The 21780-nt window shown below is 49.1% G+C and overlaps 1 protein-coding gene across 3 annotated transcripts in view; it reads right to left on the minus strand.

The window, feature by feature from the left end:
- Positions 1-3804: 3804 nt before the first annotated feature.
- The window catches only part of LOC142574132 (uncharacterized), a 42920-nt gene continuing 24944 nt past the window's right edge, over positions 3805-21780 (minus strand). Inside the window, exons 3-6 of one of the 3 annotated variants that reach the window (XM_075683290.1) lie at positions 9426-9488; positions 6290-6364; positions 4064-4117; positions 3805-3989 (exon numbers count right to left, since the gene is read on the minus strand). In XM_075683290.1, the coding sequence (XP_075539405.1) occupies positions 3906-3989; positions 4064-4117; positions 6290-6364; positions 9426-9488 (276 nt within the window). In that variant the 3' untranslated portion in view covers positions 3805-3905. The remainder of the gene's footprint in view (positions 3990-4063; positions 4118-6289; positions 6365-9425; positions 9489-21780) is intronic. The other 2 variants (XM_075683291.1, XM_075683292.1) reach the window with 2 other exon arrangements.

The raw sequence follows: 21780 nt of genomic DNA on the forward strand, positions 1-21780 counted from the left end.
TCACCAAACCGCAAAACCTCACCGCGTCAAAGTCACTCGTACGCTTTAAAGGTGCATTAATATGCCAAACAAAACTGAATTTTCTTCTGAATAGCCGTATGCCGCCCCGTTCCGAAAGGAATAAAAGATGGCTGCCGCCGATCGCTGAGCCACTAGCTACTCGCACCTGCCGGAGAGCATGGGTTTGTTTACGTAAACAAAACTTTTTTGGTGGCCGTGTAACGTTTTCGAGCACTTTCGGAACGCTTACGACGCACATTCTGTCAACTCTTCTTTGCTGACGATCCATTTTAGTGTCATTCTTAAGCTTCCGTTGCATGCCGCCACGATTTTCGACCAGTCACAGCCACCTAAGTAAGGTAAAGCGGACCAATCGCAGACGCCGGCACCACCCTCTTCATCCGGTTATCGAATTCAGTGCAGTGGCTCGGCCCCAACGTATCCCTCTCGACTTGAGCGTGCTGGTCGCCACTTATCATTTAATTAGATAAGACAAGCCGCTCAGTGTTGGCAATATTATTCGTTTTTCAAACAAATAAACGTGACCTCCTGTTAAAAAGGAGACCGTTTGATTGGTCTGTTCAGACAACCCTGCGGCTGACCACCCTACGCTTGCGTCGGTACGCGAACTTGACGTCACGAAAATAGAATAAAAACATATTGGAATAGTTATACGTTATAGAGCCCCATGTGGGCTGCACATGTTTATTATCTGGCATTATTGCAGAAATCTCCTTAATCTTTTTTTCTTTATTTCTAAGCATTCGTCATACCACTAGTCATGACTGTCAGAGATCCGGTTGTATCAATCTCATCCTTGCTTTTCTTCCACAAATACTCTAAACGTCTCTTGCTTATCTCGAATGCTGACCGGCTGACGCTCCCATCCACATTAAACCAAAGCGCTTCCGGAAGGTCTACGTTACCTTCGGTTCTCACTTCGCATTCCCACAAAATGTGCTGAATGGTTTCCATCTTTTCTGCTACACCATACAAATTCCTCATCTGGTTCCGAATATTTGCTCTGGTATGCTTTTGTCCTTAGGCAGCCGTCTCGAGCACCAAATCGCAAGGCACAGCCCTTGGGATATCGTACGTATTCTCTTCTAATTTCTTTCTTTTCGTTCTTGCAAATCTTAGCGGTTCTTTCTGTTTTCATTCTTCACATCCAATTACCCGTCCGTCTTTCTCAGTTTCTTTGTGATGACTCCTGATTGTCTATTTACAGTTTCATTCACCCAGAACATGGATGCCAACTTTCTTGACCTCTTCCTCCATTCTCTGTTCACGCTTTTCTAGTACAGATATTTGTGCACTTCAGCGGCCCATTCTTTTTAATCCATGTTGCTGAGCCTTTCTGTTAAACTAATTTTGCTCTGTGCTTCTCTGACTTCTAAAGAGGGCCAACCGATGTCACTCTGCACAGCCTCATTTAGTTTTTTGCAGTAGCATCCCGAAGCTAACCGGCCCAGTTATCCTTGGTTACCTCTCAACCATGCCAAGATATCCAATTTTAAGCACAGAATGGCATTTGCGAACGTTAGCGCTGGCACCGTTACTCCTTCCCAGATTCCACATAACAGCTCATATTTATTGTGGCCCCACAGTGTCCTGTGTTTCTTTACTGCACTATTCTGCTTCCCCTTTATTGTGTGATTACCTTTATGGGTGCTTGAGTAAGCCATTCCTTCATTTATATATAAGCCGATGTATTTACATTGCTTGACCGTAGTCAAGCAATATAAGCACCTCGGCGATCGCCGAGGCATTTATATACCGCAGCTGGGCGTCGACGCCGGGCGCATAGTTGAGATCATTCTCGAGAAAACGGCCCCGAAGACCCTGTAGAGCGTGGAACCGAAAATCGAGTTCCCATGGAGCCGCTCCTCGAGTTTCAGCTGTGACTGTACTGCGTTTGCCGAGCAGGCGTGTGACTTCTTTAAATGCGTAAGCATTTGTATGCCTACTCAACGAGGAAACGGGATGCCCGTCCGTCCGCCACGTAAGACGAAGCGCTGCAGCAGTAGCGACCGAATCGACGTTCATGCTGCTTCTCGCTTCAGCTCGAACTAAGCGGCCCGCACACACCGCACAGAAAGCTATCAGCACTCATTTTACTCTGTCCCCATCGCAGATTGCTTTCAAGATAGGGCCCGCGCGGCCGTCACATAAGCAGGCTCCGCCGGAGCACGTTTGATCACGGTTGATAATGACTCGACGCGGATTGATAAGGTGCTAAATGAGGCAATGGCTTACAGTGATAGGAACGTCAAGCCTGGCGCCGCCAAGTGCAGTAGTTTGCTTGCGTGTTCCATTCACCTTGCGTCGTCATTCACAGAAGTGCGTGTCGGCGCAGCGCTGTCGTTTAGGCTGGTCGGATCAGGTTTGATAACAATGCTAATGACACCGCGCTTGGTGTAAATGCGGTAGTGGCACGGCTATTAGGTATACTTAAACAACTCCCAGAGGAGTTCCTGCGTGAATCTTTATAAGCTCATTAGAAGATTTTGGGGGAGTCTTTTACTGGCTTTGCTACGAAGCCCTCATTCTATAATTAGGTCATTTGAACTTCATTCTACGTTTCAAATAAATGCATAAGAAAAATTAGACGCATGGTCTCTTGTGGGATGTATCTAAAGTATGCGCAAGCATTTGCTACTAAAAACCCACTGTTTCTTCGCCGTGTGTTGCTTTGTTCGGTATAATTGCGAGAAACACCGCGAAAGAATCTTGAATCGGAGAAGCGCGGTTGCAATACCGAAATGTTAACTGACATCAGTATGAGACGACGAAGAAGAGGCGAGTAGTAACAATCTTCATTTATGTTTAGAGAACTCCCAGAGGATGTAAACGTGAGTTGAAATTAGAGAGATTCTGCAAATGAAGCAAATATATACAGCATTTATTATGTACAGTCACTATTGATAAAGACTATCGAACATATTCTCATCTAATATTATGTTTGTCATTTCGGCCGACATCGATGTAACGAAAGAGCGAGTATTATTTCTTTTTGACAAGCAAGAACTTGTATTTTTTCGTCCAAGACACGTAAGACATTCTAATCTAACATTTCCCTAATCACATTCGAAGTATCGAATTACATTAGGTTCGAGCGGTTTTACAAGAAAGAAAACAATATTGTCATTTGCATAAGGACGTGATCGCGATGCATTAGAGGAGGAAAGAACCCACGAACGCATAAGTTTTCGTAGAAAAATTTCTAAAAGAGTATCCTTACTAATAATTTTAGACTTTCGTTGTACTATTCTAAAGCATTTAGATTACGTTTGCATGTGTGATCTCAGGTATATACCAATAAAACATCCCAGACGAGACTGGAGTCTCTTATACATGTCCTCGAGAAACTACATGGCCTATGTGCACGCCTGTGTATAATGAACGCTTTGCAATGCTCTAGGTTTGCTAACCAAGAAAAAGGCACAGCAGCGTTGCTTTAGACAAAGAATAAGGCTCCACTGATCATTTACCTTAAAATTGACTATATTGTTATGTTTGGCCCTCCTACACTTCTTTTTCCGCGGGGAAAAGAATGTAATTAAGCAAATGATCCAAATCCAGGCGTGTTTTCTGAGCCAAACCCACAGTCTGATTATGAAGCGCGACGTAGTGCGCGACCGCGGCATAACTTGGAGAACCGCAGTTTATTTAACGTGCATTGAAATCGTGGTACCCGAGAGCACTCACATATACCCCTCCCCCCGTACCAAATGCGGCCCTTGAATTAAACAGCGAAATGCCGTTATCACGGGCATCAATACATTAAAAAAATGACGCACAAGGTCTTCGGCAATACAAATTTATTTTTTCAGTGCTTTATGCTTGTGTGAACATCAGCTTTATATTTTAAGCATGTTGTTCTTGCTGATGCTCTCGAGCACATTTTATCCGGAAGCGAAGTATCTGAAGTAATCAATAGTTTTCAGGACGTAATTCACGCCTTTCGGAAATTTCGGGAAAGCACATCTCTGCAATGAAACGAAAAATTAGGTCAAAAATCTTCGAAGCAGCGTAAGATTGACAGAAATTAAGTTGATCTCACCTGCAAGGCATCCGCAAAAAAACCCATATTGATATTGTACTTTTCTGTCCATGTCTGGAAAATCAGATAAGAACACATAAAACGATAAATGTATCAATATTTCAACATAATACTAACTTTCTCCGGATAACAATAAGCAGCCTTCAATGAGGCTATTCTCAGTTTCATATGAACAAGACTCTTTGCAATAAACATTTCCTTTATTTTGGTGCTACATTAAAGGGAAGCTAAAAGATGTTGCTTAAAAAAGCATGCATCACTTTTTGTTAATGCCGCAATTTTACGGGTCATTTTGCGCTGTTTGGTCATTTTGCGCTCTTTTAATTATTTAAGTATGTGGACGATATACTATATTCTACCGATTACAAAAATATAAACTCAGGCTCTCTAGCTACAGCGTCAATGCGTTGAGCACATCGGATATTGTGGGAGTGCTTGGTACACGTTCCTTTTAAAGCTATAGGCTCTAACGCGCCCGTTCCTGCTGCGAGCTTCGGCATCGGCGGCGTATCGGAGCGAATAAGGGTAGCGAAAGATGAAAGGGCGAACGCGAAACGGACGCTGAAATTCGCGAGCCGCGAACAGCGGAGACCAGTGAGGGCGGCCCCTTCAGTAACGTGTGCGCGGGAAATAGTTGTCATGTGACCTCGAACCGCTCGAAGCGTACTCGTGTCTGGTCTCAGCCGAACCGCTCGGTTCGTACTATCATGTGCTGGCCTGAGCTCTTGCTCGCACAAGTTTCGATTGTCACGGTTAGCGATTCTTTTCTAATGTGATTATATGGACGACACGAATTGTGTGGTACTTTGTGTTAGCCAGCGGCTCCAGCGATTGCAGTGGAACCTTCGACGAGTCTTGTTTAAATGTCGACGCGCTTGACCCGCAGATCGGACTTTCGACGATTGCCGATTTTGCTGCATGTCTCTATCAAATTCCTTGCGTCAGTATATCGCGAAATGAAAATACGCATGGAGATGCGGCCAATTTCGCATTGGGGCAGTATCGTAATTGTCAATGAATTTTTTTAAAACTATTTCTTATTTCGCAATCTACCCTTACGCAGGAGTCCTGTGCCATCGAGTGTAAGTAATCCAACTCGATAGCCCCATGGAACTTGAAGGTATGGGAGTGGTTCTCATGCAGCAGACGTAAAAAAATGGAAAAAAAATACGTCCTTGGCTCCTCGTTCTAAGGTCGTTGAGGACAGCCGGGCGCGGAACTCGATATAGTTGTGGCATTCAATTTCTTGTTATTGTCTGACGGACTTTTGGGGTGTTACGTGCTAAGCCACGATTTCAATATGAGGGAGCCGCAGTGGGGGACTCCGGATTAATTGTGACCACTAGCTGATCTTCCAGTGACCTGAATGCGTGGGACGCCGGCGTTCATGCATTTCGCCCCCATGTAAATTTAATTGCGCGACCTCGTGTTTATCAGCGCAACACTATAGCAGCTAAGCCAACGCGGCGGGTGTGTTATTACCTTTCGTCGCAGTAAAATGCGAGTCTAAAACCAATTCGCCAAGCTTTCTCATTGAATTTGGTGAAAAACACCGGTAAGCGGACACACTCTAAGTAGTCAGAAACGACGAATTATCCAACTTGCTCGATAAAGCACCGTTTCTATGGATACGTAGCACAAAAGATGCCCCTATATAGCCAAATATCTGCTGGTTAATCGCCAACAGAATCGGAGCTTGAGCAAGTCATAAACGGACAGAGGCCTCTAATAAATCATGGAGAGGTTTGCTTGGCATAGCATGCTTAGCAAGCAAGGCGCATTCTACTTCTTGGTGTTGTGTTCGATCGCATTGACATAAACCTGAAGGCACTTTCGTTTCTGTCGGTGTTCTAGTTCGGTGGTAGGCTGCAATCGTTCACAGTAGCTCCATCCATGTTCATTCATGGCCATGTTACTGAGGCAAGTATAGCGTACCTTTGTTGTTGTAAATCGCGACACAGTAGGACTAAAGAGGCTGTTGCATGTGCGCATGGTCGTAACCAGGCGACCCTCCCCCCCCCCCCCCTCCCAGTCTGTACCTGTTCCACTCAAGAGTTGGCAATCTTACATAGAGCTACTAGTTTGCTAGAAATGATAATTCCAATACGGCGTAACGCTCAATTATTGAAGAACAAAGCATAGGGTTTCATGTTGTGGACTGTACACTAGAGGCGTGTCTATAGATTGTTGCAGGTAAAAGTATTTTTATTTTCGTATTCTTCTTACAGGGAAAAGAAACGTGGCTGCATGGCTCAACTTGTACGTGCACTCGCCGGCGACTTTGTAGATCTCCGTGGTAGCCTGCGAGACACACGTAAAGTGCTGGTCAGACCCTACGTATGTGAAAATAAAAAAAATATATAAAAAATAAACTGTGCCCGAACCCTTTTCCCGATGACTGTCGATAGGTAATGCGTTAGCAATGATGCTCTATAGCCACAGAATGTAGTGCCACTATCGAAATGAGTCTGTATGAGGCGTGCACGGCAGCGGAACTCCGTTTTGCGCTTCTTTAAAAAGTAATGCCCGTTCCGCGGAGGGAAACCTGTCGAAAAGTGGAGTTGCTGGTCATTTTCTCAAGTTTGAACTCGTGTTTAGCGCGACGTTCATGAAAGCCTTTTTTCTTGCTGTGGCCGTCTTGCTAGATTGGAGCTTCGCTTACGGATTCCCCATACTCTTCAGTTGCGTGACGTTGTGATCAAACCGCAGTCTTTCACAGACCTTGCAGCAGTGGGAGCAGTGTGGCATCCAGCGCGTTATTCTGACAGAAGAGTATCGATTACAGCAACGAATGTATACAATATATATCTTGTAGCACACTACTACGCCCCACTATGGTCCGGTCACAAAAGATGACGGCGACAAGCCCAGCACGCTGACTGTGCTCGAGCAGTGGAATCAGTGGAATAGCTCTTTTACCTGATTGAGCAGGATCGGCTAAATATAAATTTACCAGGCACCATAGTCTGTCTGTATTTTTTTTCACAAATTGGCGACTCCGAACTTCGTGCGATCGCTCCTAGCTCCAGCTGCCTCAGCCGCTTCGCTTGGCCTATCACCGCCAGGAGGTAGAGGCCCGCTGTCATCGCAGTGCGCCTTCTATCCGGTCAGCCGTGGCCTCGGATTCTTCCGATTAAGTACAGCCGTTAGCGCCGCTACCCCGCGAACCCAAGGTCTGCGCCCTCAAGAGCCCAGAATTCTGGTCGTTGGAATGGGAACTTGGAAAGCGAGTTCGGAGCTACCGAGTTCGATTTCCTCGGCCATCGCGTCAACACGCGCGTCATTCGTCCACTCCCGATCCGCGTCACAGCCATCCGTGAGTTTCCTCAGCCATCCGCCACAGGCAATTGCACGAAATTCTTCACCCTGCCAACTATTAGCGACTCTTCATTCTGCAGCATCTAGACAACCTTCCGTTGAGCCTCCAGACACCGAATACTCCCGTGGCCTGGATGCGACGCCGATGACCGAGCGTTTATAGGCATCAAAGTAGCCATTGCCGGTGTGACACTCCTCGTGTCATCAACTGCCATGCTTGACGTGGACACCACTGTCGGTGCAGTCTTGCAGCAGTTCGTTGCTAGTGCTTGGCAGCCCATCGCCTTCTTTTCCATAAATGTTTTCACCCTCTGAGCGCCGCTGGAGCACGTTCGACGCCGAGAGCTGCCCGCGATCTACTTGGCAGTAAAATATTTTTGATATTTTCTCGAGCGATACTCCTTCCATGTCCACCATAAACCACTGATTTCAGCACTCACGGTCGAGGAGTTCTCTCTGAACCGTCCATCGGCACCCTCCGTGCCAGGAATCTCTCTGGGCTGACATCTCTGCTCGGTCTCCTACTCTTGAAGTTGAGGGCTAGCTTGCCTATGCTGGCGCTTGACTTGGGATGCTTTCTCTTGAAAGTGGCCAATGGCTTGTCTCCACTGGTACTTTGCTTGCACTTCTTGTTCTCGATCCTCGGCGGTAGTGGCTTCGCCCCGCATGGCGCTTTGCTTGCGCTTCTCGCTTTCAAAGCTCGGGATTTGCGCGTCGGCGGCGCCGCCGCTCTCGTTAGAGCTCAAGGGTTAAAGGGTTAAAGGGCGCGCGCCGGCGAATCACCTGCTCGTATACCACTCTCCTGCCCCTCTTATGGCATATCCCCGATAGTGAGTTTGCCCCATAATCATGCCTCCCTACCGCCGCCATGATGCCTGCCCTTCGCCTCCGAAATTCATGAAACGCCGGTGCGTGCAAACGCTGATAAACGCGTCATGCGGTAACAGGACTTCTCTCACGCGCTTTCTTTTGGACACGCTGCGCCATCTGGTAGCACTGCTGTGAAGCATGCGCGATGGCCTACGAGGTAAGAAGTACGCTGCGCCGGTGGCTGCGATTGCTGAGATTTGTTCGCTTGATGGCCGCACATTAAGCGGCACATACTTAATGACCCACGTTGGTTTACAAGATACCGCTGTCGTGCGGTGCTCGTTTCGTGGGCCATAGAGGCAGACGTCTTGACGACCACCAAAGGGAACACGAGAACCTTATTAGCGATGTCAATGATGGCTTTTTAGCGCAGCACTGCTAGTCATGCACACGTTTACCAATAAAATTATAGACACAGGGCTTACCCCACCCTAATTATCGTAGAAACTGTGCAGATATCACATGAGCACGGCTCGTCCTTGAGCAAGGCGTCACTGTCCTTATGCCACTAGGGAATGAGCTTCCAGGGAAGTACGGGTATTTAGGTTAAGCGACAACATTGCTCTATAACATATTGTGACCCCCCTGTATCATCGTTTCGATAAACAGACTTGCTTGTTTTTGTTTCATTACACACTTGACATCGGTCATTTTTCATAATAAATTGTAGTTGCGGGAAGCACTCATCATTGTCTGCCTCTCCTTCCGTAATTCCATTACTTCGCGCTATGTCATTCTCCGCAATAATTAAAGTCACCCGGTTACTCTTTCACATAATTGTGTTCCGGTAATTTACAAACGTCTTTTATCTTCTCTCCTTTTCCTTATCACCTTTGTCCCCTTACCCCATGCCCATGCGCACAGTATAGCCAACTGGAGTATTAATGTTGTTAACCTCTCTGCCTTTTACCTCTTGCACTTTTTCTCTCTCTCTCATGACTTCCACGAGGAAAAGTTCTAAAAGCTTTTTCTGGATGGTAAGTTATGCATTACACTGAAAGAAAAAGATAGGTTTCTGGTCCCTTTATAGGCGCAGTAGGCTGTCAAGCATAGCTAGGGTACTGGTGTTGTAACGGACACATCAGAAGAGATGTCCTTAAATATGTGGAAACTTTATATTCCCGTTCTAGCACAGGATAGCACACTGGTATAAGAGTCACCGTTTAACACTCACGTTGCTAGCGTCCTCCCCCACAGAGTAGCAAAGGCGCCACACAGCGCATATCCTGTCCGTTTCCTATAGCACGAGAAACACAAATTGCATAGAATTGAAGGAAAAGCAATTTCCAACATGTCATTGGAAAATAGAAATATAGTATAGGTGTATCGATAGGTGTATTGAGGAAGTAGTTTTGTACTTCAAGGGTGATCCCTGAAGAAAGATGTCGCAGTTTCGCCCGAAACGCGAAGCCCCGATTACCATAGAAAATTAGTGGATATCTGTACGATGTAAGGATAGTAGTTTTTGCAGCCGTATAAACTTGTAATCATTCGCTTACTAACCAATATAACAACGATAGAATGTGTAAGCGTAACTCAACTTGGGCGTAGGACGAATAAATACACCCTAAGAAGAAAAGGAGGCAATGGGGTATTGAGGTTACTCCTTTAGGGGAGGAACTGATTTGCCACAACGATTTCTCCCTTTACGGGGTAAGTGCGAGGAGAGGAAATGTTACTCCCCAGGCGGTTACTCCTAGGACGACTAACAGTTGCCCTTTTCCGATGCTCTTCAAGGCAGTAATGGTCATTCTTTCCGATGCTCTTCAAAGGTGTAATTATTGAAATAAGGCATTTATATACTGATAAAAAATACTGAGCTGAAAAAAAGAAAAGTAAGGTACCCGAAAGCAGGATTCGAACACACGTCCTCAGCTCACAAGTCAGGTACTCTAACCACTTCACCACGGCGGGTAAGTTGGCAGGATAGAATATTCAGAGAAGGTAAAGTTTCGGAACGTCGGTGCGGCAATGTAGAAGCGACTCGGAATTTTGTGTATGCTATACGGGGAGAGTCTAACGTTGAGTGTACTTCAACCATAGGCGACTGCAAGAGGAAACCTGCCCGTAATTCATAGGCTGATGGGATATTGAGACAACGTAAAGCTACGGAACGCAGGTGCGGCAATGTAGAAACGACTCGGCATTTTGTGTATTCTATGCGGGGAGACTCTAACGTTGCGTATACTTCAACCATAAGCCACTGCAAGAGGAAATCTGCCCGTTATTCACAGCTTGATGGGAAATTGAGACAAGGTAAAGCTTTGGAACGCAGGTGCGGCAATGTACAAGTGAATCGGCATATTGTGTATGCTATGTGGGGAGAGCCTAACGTTGAGTGTACTTCAACCATAAGCGACTGCAAGAGGAAATCTGCCCGTTATTCACTGGGTGATAGGATATTGAGACAAGGTAAAGCTTCGGAACGCAGGTGCGGCAATGTAGAAGCGACTCGGCATATTGTGTATGCTATGTGGGGAGAGCCGAACGTTGAGTGTACTTCAACCATAAGCGACTGCAAGAGGAAATCCGCCCGTTATTCACAGGGTGATAAGATATTTAGACAAGGTAAAGCTTCGGAACGCACGTGCGGCAATGTTGATGCGACTCGGCATTTTGTGTATGCTATGCGGGAAGACTCTAACGTTGAGTGTACTTCAACCATAAGCCACTGCTAGAGGAAATCTGCCCGTTATTCACAGGGTGATAGGATATTTAGACAAGGTAAAGCTTCGGAACGCAGGTGCGGCAATGTTGAAGCGACTCGGCATTTTGTGTATTCTATGCGGGGAGAGTCTAACATTGAGTGTTCTTCAACCATAAGCGACTGCAAGAGGAAATCTGCCCGTTATTCACAGGGTGATAGGATATTTAGACAAGGTAAAGCTTCGGAACGTACGTGCGGCAATGTTGAAGCGACTCGGCATTTTGTGTATGCTATGCGGGGAGACTCTAACGTTGAGTCTACTTCAACCATAAGCCACTGCTAGAGGAAATCTGCCCGTTATTCACAGGGTGATAGGATATTTAGACAAGGTAAAGCTTCGGAACGCAGGTGCGGCAATGTTGAAGCGACTCGGCATTTTGTGTATGCTATGCGGGGAGAGTCTAACGTTGAGTGTACTTCAACCATAAGCGACTGCAAGAGGAAATGTGCTCGTTATTCACAGGGTGATAGGATATTGAGACAAGGTAAAGCTTCCGAACGCAGGTGCGGTAATGTAGAAGCGACTCGGCATTCGGTGTATGCTATGCGGGGAGAGTCTAACGTTGAGTGTACTTCAACAATAAGCGACTGCAAGAGCAGATCTGCCTGTTAATAATAGGGTGATATAAACTCAGGCACTACGAAGTGTATATGGGCAGCGAGCTCAAACGGGGCACCCAAGACGACAGAGAAAGCCAATTTCCCTGTCGCTCAGAGTATCCCGTTTGAGCTTTATGTCTTTTATAGCGACATATATATATATATATATATATATATATATATATATATATATATATAGGTTTGTAATCTCCTTGGAACGGAAGGAACGGTACTATTGACCAAGAAAATCAGGCAGTCTATCAATGACTTGCGCGTTCAATGTGTATCGCACATATCCTGTGCGCACGAAGGGCATGATCAGGCATGGCTCTTCACATTCCAGCTTTTAAATTTCATTTAGTTTTCTCGCGAAGTGGCAAAGAGCTGCTTCGCATGCAGTTCAATTGACAATGAAGAAACTTCGAACTACCGAAGATTTTTAAACAATACCGTTTTCGCCGCATCACTCCTTGACACCGACGAAAACAAAAACAGCGGAGTGCATGGGGAGTAACTGTTGCCGTTCGTCCTCCCGTTGCTCTCTTTCCGACCACGGACTAAACACTTACTCTCCGAAATTTGCACACGGCACGCACATTCATGCAGTTATCCCTTAATGGACGAAAGCGCCCTTTTTACGACGAACTGCCCAATTACTGCAGTTTTCCCTGCGATTTATTTTAGAGCCTAGACACACAGAGACAGCACTGTCTCTGTGTGGCTACAGAGAGAGCACTGTCTCTGTGTGACTACTTCGTTCTACGTCTTTGTTCAGTCGGGCCTGCACCTTCTATCATGGATTCAAACTAAGTACCCCGCTAACGTGTTTTAACTAAATTAACCAGCACGATGTCACGCAGGTCCAGATAAACGTGAACACATCTCGCTCGATGAGCGCAGAAACTCGCTGTGAAAATTATGCAGTGAGGAATCACAGCAGCAGCAAGCGAATTCACCTTGGTGCATCTCTCGCTTCAATGCGGATGAAAGGTGAAAAGCACAACACATACGAAGCTACCGGCACTACGCGCACTCTGCGAACATAACAGATCGCTTCGAAGATGATCCCGACGCGGAGCGCACTTTCGCCACGTCGCAGATCTGTTTCAACATACAGGATCGCCGGTAACGCGTCCCTATGGCGTCCCCCAAAGGAATCTACTGCGGCACGTTTCATTCGTGTTGCGTGCCCCGAGCCGTAGTAGACGCGGCATTTGTGTCCTTTCCTGACAGAGTGGCGGGTGAAGAGGACGTCTTGGCACAAAGCCGCCGGAGAAGAACGCCCCTCCTCCCTCGCACCCTCCCCCTGTCCTCGCGCACGACAGAACAGGGCACACTTCCGGTACGAGTTTCTCGCTCCCGCGCGCGAGATTGAACCCCGTTCGCCGGCTCACTCTGGCACGCTTTGACTCGCACCTCGAGTGTATGGCGCGCGGCGGCGGTTTTGTTACGGTTGGACTTTATACGCAACCTCGCGGCGACGGCGACGCCAACTGCAGAAATGCGTCTGGAGTGTTCACATAGTTGATATCGCAATATTAAATACTAAGCACCCGTACGCACTTCCACGCAGTACGAGGTTCAAGTACACCGAAACATTAAATCTTCATCCATCGTTAAGCATTCACTAATGGGTATTTTTATTTTGATGAAGCAAACTCCAGGCACAATTGATAAAGGAGGAGGCAGTTCTTATCACGCATTCGCCAGCATATAAAAATGCTACATTTTTCACTGAATACAAACAAAATTAAATATAAATACTGAATGCAATATTACACACTATAGCTTGCTTGAGTTACTCAGGTGTGTTATACGTGCTTTTCATGCTAGCATTTTAATGCTATTGCAATAATATGGACACTCCATTACTGCGACGAGGATATAGTGTTACTGGACAGGGACACGAGATCTCATAACATGGTGCCACCGATACCAACGAATATGCATCCAACGTACCATGCAGGTAGAAGACGAGCACGAGCTGCAACCCTGCGGAATCGTTTTGGGAAAGGTTCTGCCACGTACTACACAGACGCTACCACGGCCAGTAGAGAGACTCACAAGGTAGCAGTTACTCAAAAACGTGTCATAACGGCCACATCTGTAAAGGCGCCAATACACTTCGACGTGACCCGGCGCGCGCGCGCGCGGTGGTTGCGCTACGTCACGGCAGGTCGGCTACGCCGCGTCAGGCGTAAATCCGTCCCCCTACAGTACAACGCCGCGCCCCTGCTGCAGCTATAGTAGCGCATGCGCAGTACACCGCGCCGCTCCGTGGCGCCTGTCGTGGAACATCGAAACAAATCTTTCGCGCGCTTCTCAGTCGGTAGCGACCGCGGGCCGGACTGTTGCTCGGCGTTGGCACGGATGCAGACACATTCCGCAAGACGAAATTAAGCAGGAGACACACGGTACGATTCGGCGTCCGATCCGACGTGCGGCATACTACGATTCGGGGCACACGGTGCGTGCATCCGAAAGATTGAGCGGCGCGTAAGCTCCGCCCAGATACAGCCCCCCAGCTTCACTTCATATCCACACCGAAAAACACAATACAAACAACTCTGCACAACACTGCTTTGCTTTACGCGAATACTGTCAATAAAATTATGCCCCTGCGAGTGACGGAACACTTCACGACGGCGCGTTGTCTACTGACGGCTCCGCCAACAACCAGTGATAGGGCCGGTAGGCCTAGCTAGGCGGACGCTGCGGCCGACGGCGCTGGCGATCCAACGCGAGCTCGTCAAAGAGCGCTTATTTTTGCCAAAACAATTAACACTTTACATTTAGGTCGCCCGTAATTAAATACAATGGTTTACTAGACGCAGTCGTTGCGAAGGGCAAACGTGCAAGCGAAGCGAGCAGCCTCGCTCGGACGGTAGGTGTGTGCTGTCTGCCCGTGAAATGCCCACACGTCGCGGCTCCCGATCTCGCCAGTAGCTTGGTGCTAGTGTATTAGGCGCTGCTTTGCATAACAGGCACACGTTCGAGATAATTTTACTGAACTGGTAACTATTTCGTGTCGGAAACAAACTGCAGCAGGCAAGGAAAAAAAAAACGGACTGCGAGAAACCGGCCAGCCAGTGCCGCCTCCGTGGAGGGAACGTCAGAGAACGTCACATGCCAGCCACACTGTCATTGGCTGCGGCCGAGTAATGAGTCTCTACCTCGACGAGAGAGGGCGCTAGGCGCTAACTTGCTCGGCGTGGTCGGCGCGAAATGCAGTCGGTTGCATTCGGCGCCGGACGACGTCCGAGCGCGCCGAATGCCGCCGGTCGCGTCGGCGCCAGATGCCGCCGGACTGTAGGGGGTCGTGTTTTCGCCAACGCAACGTCGCCATGACGAGCGCGCGCGCGCGCGCGCGTTACGTCGGAGTGTATTGGCGCCTTAACTCGGTCCACGTGTGCGGCCGAAGCGGCTGCAATAGCAGTGGCCATTGCAGACGCGGAACACAGAAACGAATCGGCAGTCGTACTCTCCGACTCGCAGACATCGTGTCGCCTGTTTCTCAAAGGGACGGTACCCAAAATGGTACGTAGAATTCTGGGCCAAGCCTTGACAGAACACCACGACATTATTTGGCGTCCGGCTCACGAGGGCTTGGAGGGTAGCGTTGCGGCAGACCGTATAGATCGAGGATTCAACAACCGAGCTGCGGCTGAGCGGAGCTCGGGACTTCTTCGAAGCACTCACGATATTCTTCTACGAAGGCTGGAGAAACGCAGAGAGCAAGGTCATCCACACAAGGCCCTTAACAGACAGCAGAGCAGGGACTGGCGACGCATTCATTCCCCAACCTGCACCAACTCAGTAAAATAAACGCAACTAGATTTCCGGGCGTGTGTCCATGGTGTTCTAAGAAATCCACACTACAATATATCACATGGGAGTGTCCGGAAATGCCTCCACATATTACTAGCACATACAAAACTGCACATCCACTCATGTTAAACAGGCAGGGGGAAGCATGGCTTGCGGACGAGGGAAAGGAGAGCTAAGTGGCTCTCCTGGACCAAGCCCACCGAGCTGCTCGCGCCAGTGGAGCCCTGGACTATGGGCCCAACCACGCTGGCCTACATCTTGAAAAATGAAGTTGCCTTACATCCTCCCAGGCGCATTTCTGCCGTCGCCGTCGACGTCACCGTGAGATTTTGTATGAGTGAAAGAGTGTGAGGGTGAGCCACGGAACGCGGTCCGATCTTTCGTGCGCGAGCAAGGAACGCAGCCCGGATGCGTTCCCTCTCCTGTGGTGCCCGAGGCAGGGGTTGAGGCGAGGGAGGAGGGGCGTTCTTCTTCGGTGGCTGCCATGGTTCCTCAGTGTCGTCCTCGCCTGCCACTCCGTAGGGACTGTAAACAACCGCGGCGTCACGGGTTGCAGGATCAAGCATCTTTCCTTTCTATAGATCGATATCAAGCGCGGCGTCTACTACTGCGTTGGCCGCGCGAATCGCGGATGCCGTAGTAGACGTTTGGCGGACGCCGTAGAGAGGCGTTGCCGCGCTCGCGTGTCTTGAAAGCGATCTACGACGTGGCTAAAGTGAGCGCCCGCGCTTACCTCATCTTCAAAGCAATCTGCGATATTTGCAGAGTGCGCGTAGTGCAGGCCGCTTCGTATGCGCTGTGCTTCCGACGTTTCGTTCATGCTGAAGCGAGACAAGCATAAAGGCGCCAATACACTGCGACGTAACGCGCGCGCGCGCGCGCGCTCGTCATGGCGACGTTACGTTGGCGAAAACACGACCCCCTACAGTCCGGCGGCATCTGGCGCGGACGCGGCCGGCGGCATTCAGCGCGCTCGGACGTCGTCCGGCGTCCGAATGCAACCGACTGCATTTCGCGCCGACCGCGCCGAGCAAGTTAGCGCCTAGCGCCCTCTCTCGTCGAGGTAGAGACTCGCTACTCGGCAGGCTGAGCCAGAACGAGATGGCCTCTTCGCAAGAAAGCGTGCCCGACCCATGCGGCTCCGAAATCGAAAGGTTTCTGGAGGCCGTCCAGCAACATTCTTGTGTCTACGACACCAAAAGAATGGACTACTGGGATGCGGAGCGGGAAAACAACGCGTGGGAACAGATACGCATGTACTCCGGCCTCTCAACACGAGCGTTAATGCTACTACGCACGTGTGTGTATACGTCTCCGGACATGCTATGCAATCAGCGCCTGTTTGTTGTTCTTGTTTTCCCTGTTTCAGTCGAAGAGTGCTTGAAACTATGGAAGCGGCTGAGGGACCGCCGTACTCTTGAATTGAACGCTATTGAAGCGACGAAAAGGACTGGCAGCGGCTACGTGTGTGTGTTATGTAGAAAGAGAGACCTGTTAAAGCGGGAGACACACGGTCCGATTCGGTGTCCGATCCGGCGTCCGACGAGCCGGAACGGCAGCCGGAATCGAGGTGTTTTGCCGTGCCGAAGCGCCGGATCGGACGTCCGGCGGGCGGCAAACCGGGCAGATTTTCATCGTCCGACGCGACCGGCGACCGCACCGTCGTCTGGCCACAGCCAATGACAGCGCGGCTGGCATGTGACGTTCTCCGACGTTCCCTCCACGGAGGCGGCGCTGGCTGGCCGGTTTTTCGCAGTGTTTTTTTTTCCTTGCCTGCTGCAGTTTGTTTCCGACAAGAAATAGTTATCAGTTCAGTGAAATTATCTCGAACGTGTGCCTGTTATGCAAAGCAGCGCCTAGTACACTAGCACTAAGCTACTGGCGAGATCGGGAGCCGCGACGCGAGAGCATTTCGCGGGCAGACATCCCACACCGACCGTCTGAGCGACGCTGTTCGCTTCGCTTGCACGTTTGCCCTTCGCAACGACTGCGTCGAGTAAACCAATTGTATTTAATTACGCGCTACCTAAGTGTACAGTGTTAATTGTTTTGGCAAACATAAGCGCTCTTCGACGAGCTCGGGTTGGATCGTAAGCGTCGTCTGCCTAGCTAGGCCTACCGGCCCTATCGCTGGCTGTTAGCGGAGTCGTCAGTGGACAACGCGCCGTCGTGAAGTGTTCTGTCACTTGCAGGGGCATGATTTTATTGACAGTGTTCGTGTAAAGCGAAGCAGTGTTGTGCAGAGTTGTTTATATTGCGTTTCTCGACGTGGCTATGAAGTCGAGCTGGGGGGCTGGATCTGGGCGGAGCTTACGCACCGCTCAATCTTTCGGATGCACGCACCGTGTGCCCCGAATCGTCGTATGCCGCACGTCGGATCGGACGCCGAATCGTACCGTGTGTCTCCTGCTTAATGTTTCGTCTTGCGAGATGTGCCTGCGTCCGTGCCATCGCCGAGCAACAGTCCGGTCCGCGGAGGCAATCGCTACCGACAGAGAAAGCGCGCGAAAAGATTTGTTTCGATGTTCCACGACAGGCGGCACGGAGCGGCGTGGTGTTCTGCGCATGCGCTACTCCAGCTGCGGCAGGTGCGCGGCGTTGTAGTGTAGGGGGACGGATTTACGCCTGACGCGGCGTAGCCGACCTGGCGTGACGTAGCGCAACCACCGCGCGCGCGCGCGCCGGGTCACGTCGAAGTGTATTGGCGCCTTAAAGGTCAGTTCGCTTGCTGCTGCCGCGATACCTCACTCCAGAATTTTGAAAGAGTTTCCGCACAAGATGTGTTCATGTCTACCTATGCGTGCGTGACATCGTACCTGTTAATTTAGTTAAACCACGTTCACGGGGTACTGGTTTGAATCTATGATAGATTGTGTAAGCGCACCTGAACAAGGACGTAGAAAGAAGCAGACGCCCAAATACAGCGCTGTCTCTGTGCGTCTGTTTCTATGTCCTCGGTGAGCCACGCTTACACATCTATCATTGTTAATTTAGTTAAAAAGCGTATTTCTACAAGTTTATACGGCCGCTAAAGCGAGTATCCTTACTTCGCGCAGCTGTATACTAATTTGGCATCGCAATCGGTGCTTCTCCTTCCGGGAGGAACACCGAATTGTTTTATACAACGCTTTTCCTTTTGAAGCGCAGCTCTTAGGCGCCCGTTCTTTTGTTGAGCGTCAGCGTCATACGGCGTAACAGCGCGCGCGCTCTTGTCATTGCTCGTGCGTTTGTCGCCGTTGTCTTCCGCAGCTGGCTCGTTCGCGCCGTCGGCATAACCGTGCGAACGCTCACGAATCACTGTTGCGCGTTCGTTGTGGTCTTCTTCCAAAGCTGGTATCGATGTCGCTCATCATGCCAGCGTTTGCATACTGGCCCTCCCTTTGCGAAAGCGTTGACTGCACTGGCCTTTTGCAAGTCTGAGCTGTGATTAGGGCTCACATTCTTAGCTTCAGTATATCGAGAAATGTAAACACATTTACAGGTGCGCGAAAATTTCGCATTCTGGAGAATCGTAATTTTTCCCTTCCTAAAAACTTATCTGTCTACTTTTTACCGCTAGCAATGCCTGTAACGGATTTTGTCGTAGGAATGTCTTCCCTGCTTGGTGTTTTTGTCCACCGATGCTCTAAATGCCTTTTGCTTACCTCGACTGCTGAACGGTTGATGCTACCTTCTTTTCTGGAAGCGTTTCTGGAAGGTGTACGTTTCCTACGGGTCCCACTGCGTGAATGCCTTGGCATGCTATTAGGATGGGCTTAGTGGTCTCCGGAGTTTCGCAGCAGCATGCACATGCTTCATCTGGTTCCCAATATTTGCTCGGGTATGTTTTTGTCTTTATGCAACCAGCTCAAGCCGCAAATAGCCTAGTCATTCCCTTCGCGTCATTGTACAGACTTGCACTTCTTCTTTCGGCTCATTCTTGCAAATATTCATTGTCTTTTTTTGTTTCCATTCTTTGCATCAAATACACTAATTGATAGATCTCGATGTAATCATCCCGCATCCTAGTTCGCAACATACCTCTATGTGCATATATTACTACAAACACATGTCGGTCCTTAACGGTTTTTACTAATACATACGCGTCGTTTCAGACAGATTCCAAAAGCTAAATTAACATTTCCGGCAAAACTCCTCTCATAATTGATTTCTGTAGTTAATTCGATCAGCAAAGAAACAATGTCGCGACATAATGTAATACTGCCGCAGAAACGCGTCATCTACGAGGCGTTCGCGTAACCTGGCTCCTCTCTTTGGCTTCTCCATGGACACACTGCGCCATCTAACGGCACCGCCAAAATGTGTTCGTGTAGCACATGTGTGAATATATGTTTAGACAAGATTGTCTAACGTGGTTGCTGTTCAGCCCAACACCGGAGAAGTTTTAAATTGTTGGTGGATTATCTATCTATCTATCTATCTATCTATCTATCTATCTATCTATCTATCTATCTATCTATCTATCTATCTATCTATCTATCTATCTATCTATCTATCTATCTATCTATCTATCTATCTATCTATCTATCTATCTGTCTGTCTGTCTGTCTGTCTGTCTGTCTGTCTGTCTGTCTGTCTGTCTGTCTGTCTGTCTGTCTGTCTGTCTGTCTGTCTGTCTGTCTGTCTGTCTGTCTGTCTGTCTGTCTGTCTGCGTGTCTGTCTTGAACTGTTTGCCTGCCAATTTGTGACGCTGGGAAATCTGTGAGCTAAAGGGTAAAGCATCAGGCTGCTGTGCTAACGGAACCGGGCTCGAAGCCAGCTACCACAACATCTTGGGTCACTCTGTATGTGACATTGGGTACGTCCCACTCATAAGATAGCCTGTATATGCCGCTGCTTATGTGGCGCCCTTCAGTGAACCTCTTTGATGCCAGCATGGGTATCTAATTACGTGAAACTGGTTATGCGCCCGACTTCAATGCCTCCTTGCGTCACAGGGTGTGGGCCGGGTATTATTGTAACAATTTTTAAAATTTATCTCGGGGCTACCGTATAGGCCCGTGTAAGGGCCGCACTTTTTCAAAGTTCTGACAGCGACCTTACAAGGGACTGAACCTTTTGGTCAAAATGGTGCATCCGCAACTGGCGCGCGTACACAACCCGGATCCCCAGGCGTACCATTTCTTCAGAGGTCAACGCGCAGCTCTCGCTACCTAGTAGAGGCACGCGGAAGTGCGGAGCGCGCGGAAAATTCGATGATGCGCGCGCGTGGGATCGGTGTGCCGAACGCGATTACTTCTCCCTTGCGTTTTCAACAAAATTTTGGTCTGTCAACATCGAGGAGTGGCCCTTACACGAATCTATAACGATATATATCTTGAAGCGCACTACTACGCCCCACTATGTTTCGGTCACAAAATATGACGGCGACACGCCCAGGACGCCGACTGTGCTCGCGCAGTGGAATCAGGGGAATTACGCTTCTACCTGAGTGAGCGGGATTGGCTAAAATATAATTTGTGGATACCAGGCACCAGCGTCTGTCTGGTATTTCATCTTCCATAAATTGGTGACTCTGGTCTTCTCGTCATCGCTCTCAGCTCCAGGTTCCTCGGGAGCTTCGCTGGATCTACCGCCGCAAGGAGCTCGAGCCCCACCGTCTTCGCAGTCCGTCTTCTGTCCAGTCAACCGTGGCTTCCGATCATTGCGATCAAGTAAAGCCGTTAGCGCCGCTACCCCGCGAACCCGAACTCACCGCTCTCAAGCGCCCGGAATTCTGGTTGTTGTAGTCGGAACTTCAGTTAATTACCGTGGAACCCTTGGTCCGTCACCCCTGTCTCAGTTCACAATTGAGCATAACCGACCACGTCGTTGGAGAGCTTCAACCTACTGCTTATTCGACTGTTCACGGTGTTTTAGGCTCCCCGCCCGTCGAACACCAGAATAGGGGGTCGACTGCCCGTCGACCCCCCATTACCGCCTTAAGGCGACGATAATCCAGCGCGTTATTCCAACGGAACAGTATCGATTACAGCAACTTACAATGGAGGAGCTCGGCGACCGCAAACCTACCAATTTGTTGCGTCACATCCAAGCTTTGCCTGGAGAACCGGTTCCTTCATCTGACAGCGCATTTCTCCGGTAACTTTTCCTGCAGTGCCTTGCACCGCAGGGGCGCTTGATCCTGAACGCGTGTTCATTTTTGACGTTGGAATTTCTGGCCCAGTTAGCCGACGAGATTATGGATGTAAGTTTCCCGTCCGTGGCCCGAGTTGATCACCCTCCTGACCCTCTGCCCCACGGCGCAGCCGCTGGCGACGGCTATGCGCACTACCTTGAAGCTAACGAGGAGCTCACACGGCAAGTACCCCGACTCACATCTAAGGTCGCTGCCATCCGAACACACCAGTCGCGTTTTTCGACGCGACCTTGCCATCTTAGCCCCGGTCACTCT

The sequence above is a fragment of the Dermacentor variabilis genome, chromosome 3 (assembly GCF_050947875.1).
Source record: "Dermacentor variabilis isolate Ectoservices chromosome 3, ASM5094787v1, whole genome shotgun sequence".
NCBI classification, from domain to species: domain Eukaryota; kingdom Metazoa; phylum Arthropoda; class Arachnida; order Ixodida; family Ixodidae; genus Dermacentor; species Dermacentor variabilis.